The sequence below is a fragment of the Talpa europaea genome, assembly GCF_964194135.1.
Source record: "Talpa europaea genome assembly, chromosome: 5".
In the NCBI taxonomy this organism is placed as follows: domain Eukaryota; kingdom Metazoa; phylum Chordata; class Mammalia; order Eulipotyphla; family Talpidae; genus Talpa; species Talpa europaea.
This window is the reverse complement of record NC_140071.1, coordinates 116,150,257-116,156,256: the sequence shown is the minus strand read 5'-3', so window position 1 is coordinate 116,156,256 and position 6,000 is coordinate 116,150,257. Positions and strand designations below refer to the sequence as shown.

At 35.4% G+C, this 6,000-nt stretch overlaps 1 protein-coding gene across 2 annotated transcripts in view; it reads right to left on the bottom strand.

Annotated features, from left to right (window-relative positions):
- Positions 1-1,809: 1,809 nt before the first annotated feature.
- Positions 1,810-6,000, bottom strand: part of FRYL (FRY like transcription coactivator) — a gene marked incomplete at both ends in the record, with an annotated part of 139,115 nt that continues 134,924 nt past the window's right edge. Inside the window, 4 exons of one of the 2 annotated variants that reach the window (XM_084233592.1) lie at positions 1,810-2,068; positions 2,355-2,545; positions 3,862-3,972; positions 4,748-4,765. In XM_084233592.1, the coding sequence (XP_084089718.1) occupies positions 1,810-2,068; positions 2,355-2,545; positions 3,862-3,972; positions 4,748-4,765 (579 nt within the window). The remainder of the gene's footprint in view (positions 2,069-2,354; positions 2,546-3,861; positions 3,973-4,747; positions 4,766-6,000) is intronic. The other variant, XM_084233593.1, reaches the window with a different exon arrangement.

Genomic DNA, 6,000 nt, shown 5'->3' with positions numbered 1-6,000 from the left:
CCAACAGCTACAACGCTTTTTATTTTAACAAAAAGGATAGGAGGAGGGTGAGAAAAATAGGGGATGGGTTAAGATAGGATGTAAAGTGTGGTGTGTCTCTGGACACCATCCATCTCTTCCTGCCCCACACCCAAAGTTATTAAATAATTTAAAGAACACCCATTTACAGTACCAGAACACCATCAAAATAATTGTTTTTATCAGGGTCAAAAATACAGTGATTATGAATGTGCCGTGACCAGTTATAGAATTTTACAGGTAACATAGCTGTAGTCAGCAGTCCAACAGTGTGCACAGGGCCTTCAATTAATGCACTTGAGCATAATTACATTTCTGGCAGGGTCCACAGCCCCAAGAAAAGGCAAAGCTAAGCATTTCATTTCTACATTCTAAACTCTGGAATCACAGAGCCCAGTTTAAAAGAAAAGTCACAGTGGATAAGAGATGCATATAAAAAATACAAGGTGTTCCTTTCAAATCAGAGGAATTGTGGGACTACATTCATTTCTTTTACAAAATGCTATTTTAAAAAAAGGACAGAATCCAGTTCATGTTATGCTACAGACTTAGACAGTGAGTAAGTATATTGCATGTTTTGGTAGTCAATCTTCAGGCTTCCTTTCATTTTCCCCCCGGAGCCCCAGGTTCCTTTAGGGTGAAACACACAAGTCCTGAATAAACACATAAAAATGCATTCGCATCTCTTCTTGAATTCCGCAGACTTTCAGAGCCTGCAAGTCATGTACTCTACCATCAAAGACCACAATTTTTTTCTTTAACTTTGTACACCTATTCTTGTATAACAGTGCATTGCACAAATGTACAAGAAAATACTGGTTTTAATCTATACAGTTTCTATAATAATTATGGAGTAAAATAAGTTAACTTTTCTAATGAGAATAGCTGACGGGCAGCATACATCTTTATTTTACATTTTAAAGTCTCTGCAGGCATCTACTTTGGTTAGTTATCAACAATCGTAACATAAGCACTGATCAGAGAACTGAGCAGCATTCCAATAACGTTACCAGATATATTATTTCTTTTTGAAATACTGGGAAAGCCCAGTTTTAAAATATTATTAAAATGTTCTAACATTTACACACTATGAGAGTTAGATCTAATAAAATAAAATTTCTTCAAAAATAATCTTGCAGTGCTCTTTTAGGCATGCTCTGAGACATTATCACCAAACACCCATACCTGGAAAATATCACCAGCACATATTCACACATCCCAGCCCACACACACATAATTCCTTATATAGTCCAAAACAAGAACACCCACACCCTTATCCCACATAGTGAAAAATCAATGGTTTTTGCAAATAAGTCTTTCTGTTTATATCTATCAGACTGAAAGTTCTTCATGTAGATCGAGCATCAATTGCTCATGACTGCTAGAAATCCAAGCAGCTTTGCAGGTCTTCAGCCTCCATTTCAGCCTCATTTCACCTGCTTTCCAATGTTTCAGTATTAGAGGCCATTATTGCAACATTAGAGTTCTTTTCCTTCTCCAGAAAATAATGTGTTTGGATGCATCACTTTTAGCCCTTTTCTTTTCAGATAGGTTAAGTAATTTTAAAAACTCCTTCGTCTGGTTATTGTGGGAGGTATTGGCAGCTGTTAGTGAGATCTTTTCCTTCAGATCTTAGATTTTGACAGCCTTACTTTATCTTGACGTTAGTCACACTGTGGTTGTGGATGCTGCCAGAAAAGTTATCAAGTGAACTGCAAGGGTTCATAAAAGGTGCTTGCTAATTTCTTAGTCATCTTCAGATTAGTTTCTTTCCTAAACGCCTGAAGTTTCTCAGAATCCAGTGCTCACCAAATTTCCAATTGGTTTGGCCTGTGCTAGAAGCTGGTATGATTGCACCATGCGTAGACTCTCTCTTATTTCTAGATTAAGTTCCATGAGCTTGTAGTTGGCTTCTGACATGTCCAGGTCAGAGCCTATAACTGCGAAGCTTCCTGTCTGGCCCAGCGTCTGGTGATGGAAATATATGTGTAACAGAGTCTGCACAGGGTCATCTTCACAACTGCCAAAGATGTCATTAGGCCAGAGAGATCTGAAAAGACAATGTTTAAGTCCAGATAAGATTAAGTACATCCTTAGTAAATATCTGTCCCCACAAAGTTCCCTTGTGAAATCACTGAGGAATTTGTCTTACTATTTGAGTAAATATTATTACTGAGAGTATCACTTAAACAAAATCTAAAATTGGTGTTATTACAGTATAATTGTAGAAAATAATGGCCTTTTACTTTTCCTTTCACCTCAAACTGAAAATCAACCCATTGTTAACTCCCAGTCTAAGTTTAAAGGTATCTCTTTTAAATCCCTTCATATTTTACCTGAAAGCTTTGACTTGTGCTACAGCTGATATAAATTCCTTATTTTTCAAAGTTTCAATTAAGGAATGAATGGCAGTTTCTATAGTAGTTTGTGCAGCTTTGGAAATATCAATTTCTTCATTTTCTGAAGCTGACTCGGCTTCTTTGAGGATACTTTCTAGTTGGGCAAGTTCCTCTGACATGTTGATGACCTAAAAGAAAGAAATACACTTTGAAAGAACATCTGTTTCTTTACATCTGATGGTAGTATATAAACTTAGTAGTTATAGGCAGTTCTCTATTCAGTAAAGAGAAGTCATTTTAGCAAATAGTCTTTACAAGTTATTTTATTATAATTAATGCTATACTGTAATAAAAGGTTGTAACCACTGTTTATATTGGTTGTAACGTGATATATATTATACGTCACATAGTAAAAATGCACTGTTGTGGGAGGACCATAAATTTTTGGACCTTAAAGGAAAATTTTATATTTTTTTATTTTTTTTTATATATATTTTTAAGATTAATTTTTATTTATTTATTTATTTATACAAGCACTGGGTACAGTCAGAAGCGCCGGAGGGTGAGAGAATTCACCAGAGCCAGAGCGGGGAGCAGAGCAGGCAGAAGGACCGAGGTACACTGCTGAGGGGAGCAGCGGGCGGCAGGAGAGGTCTGCGCGCCATGTGGGACCCTCCTCCAGTGGCCGGGGAGCAGCCGGGGATCGAACCGGCGCCACAGAGGCCGCGGGCAGCTTCGCAACCCAGCGCTCAACCGCTGCGCCAGCGGGGAGGCCCAAATTTTATATTTTAAAGTTACTTACTTACCCAAGGTATTTTATATAAATCTGTCTTTTGCTAAATAAATTTAACCATTAAAAAGACAAACTATATCTCCAGTGATAGTTCTAAAACTAAATTCCTACTTTTTTTTAACATTTATTTATGCATACAAGAACTAGGTATAGGCCAGAGGTGCGGGGGTGAGAAGATTCACCAGAGACAGAGTGGGGAGCAGAACAGGCGGACTGACTGAAATACACTGCTGAGGGGAGCATTGGGCAGACAGGAGAGGTCTGCTGTGCCATGTGGTTCAGCTGCCTGGCCACTTGTGCTGCACTGGCTGGCAATAGCTTGATAGTGCTGATTTTAACCCTGTGCCACCAGGGAGGTCCTAAGTCCCTGCTTCTGAATCAATTCATTACTGACTTCCAATAGGCAAAGTGTTGACATGGTTAATACTGTATGCATTACAGAAATAATACATGCATAAGATATTAAGGGGCCTTCACAATATAAATGTCTTTGTTGAACTGATGCATCTTAGTTGACTTTTTTGATTACATATGTTCTTTAAGGTCTTCAGCCTTTTAAGACTGCTGGCTATTTGCTATCTAATTTAATAATAGGTCCTAAAGTAGCACATCATTTTTAAAAAATTAAAAAATTTGCTTGTGACTTTTGACCTAAGCTCCCCTACAAATATTTTAGTTTTCTGAAATTGGCTACAGATTCCTGGTACTTACCTCTGCTTCATTTTTTATTGTGTTTACTTGGTTGATAAGTTTACAGTAGGCTTGGAACAAAAGCAGCAATTGAAAATGCAACTTGTACAATCTTCGGCAGAGCTCCAGTTCCTAGAAAGAAGTAACACTATTAAATTTAGGTGTGATTTCCATGATATCTGATTAACTAGATAGCATTATTTCTAAAAAAAGTTATAAGTAAATAATTATGTTAAAATTGTCTTTGCAATAAGCAAGTTAATATGATGTGAAGCCGATGAAAGACAGATGAGAGATGTTTTGAAGACTGGGATTAAAGTAAAAATTTAAAAGATTTGGTTACATAAGTCACATTTAATGTGAAGCACATTTCCACATAAGACAGGTAAGAGTTTTACAGGAGATTATGGTATACTTTTAAAAAAAGATTCACTGAAACTTTATCCTTTAAATATGTAGTGAAATGAATTTTGCAAGTGTATATACTTTAGCCACACTGAGATATGTATCTCACTGCATGTATCATTAAGTGCTTGATAAAGCCAAGTAAAATTGATAAACTCTTGCCTAAAATGTGAGAATAGTTTAAAATAATTCTTAAAAAAAAAAACCATTTTGTAATCTCATTGAAATGAGACAATGAAATTAACATATGCACTTTTTTTAAAATTAAGAAATTTCAAAGATGTTAGTGATAGCAGTATAAGAAAGTGACTGCTAGTTTTACATATTGATAAAATCTGTTTTTAGAGGACCAACATTTCATGGATTAGGGCTATGCAAAACTGAAGCACACATTACTTCTTAAAGTAGTCCATGACAAAACATTGCTAGATCACAAATGACAAATGAAAATCAGTTTGTCCAACATGGATAAGTATTCTGTAAATTAAGACAGGTCACTTACTGCTAGAATTTCCATTTGCTAAGCAAGAAGGTAATCGGGTCACAAAAGAAGAAAAAGACCAAGAATTAGTGTAAAATCATTTTAAGTAGGGTCACAGATGTCCCAGGCAAACTGAAGGATACTTAATTACACCCCAAAGAAAAGTTTGGTGCTATTTCCAGATAAAATTTTAGGAATTTACCATAGCAATCCAGGGTGTTTTTAAATTCTTGACTGAATTACTTTTAGGCTTGAGTTTATTTCTTGTGCAAAAACTATACTGGAACTAATATTATCTTGGGAAATTTGACTTATAGCTGGTCTTCTAGATAAGGTTTTTATAGTATTTTTTAAAAAGCCAAATGTAATAAAATTTCCATTAGTAAAGTGGAAAAATTCTCAGAAGAAATAAATTACTCTTCTCATAAAGGATTGGTTTGTAAATCTGATAAAAATACCCTGAGAAGAGTATCTCTGGTGTGGTTCATTCTAGGCTTGCTACCCTTTACTGTCTAATTAGGTCCTATGTTGCCATAATTGGTACTGAGTCAAAGTTAAACTATTGAAAACAGATGTGTTTTAGATTGCATTCCTAATGTACACTTCAGTAAATTATCCACAGCAACTTGGATCTTTTTCTCATTAATGGAGAAGAGGGTCTTCCAACTAAAACAGCAATTGCCATCATATAAATATTGCTTCTAAAAGTCTCTTTTGAAGTCTGCTTTTCTAAATAGTTTCCTCTGGCAGACTGTTGATATAACGTTCCTATCAATTTAGAAGGGATTTGCTAAGCAAAGGTGAACTTTAGCTCCATACTACTTACCATTCACAATGTGTGGTCAACATGAATTGAGCACAAGCCAATGTCAAACACATTAGCATATCTAAATTTCTGAGGTTTTACTTTTTGGTTTTATATGGAAACTAACAACTATTTGAGTTTAAACATTTTCTCATTCTGTTAGGATAAATAAATAGAACTTAACTCTATATGCATATATCCATCCATAGCCTTTATTTTGGGATATAATGGAAATCACTGATCAAATGATTCCTACCATAATGGTAAGAAATTAATAACCCTATAGTTCAGAATTACTCTAAATTTACACATATATCCCTCTGCATTTTTTTTTTTTTGACAGCTTATGCAGAAGTCGATATTGGCACACAGGGACAAAGAGTAAATGAAACTAAATATACAGTTTTTTACCTTTCAGTTAGTAGAAAACCTTAAGCTACATTAACTGACTGAGACTCCTGGAGATAGA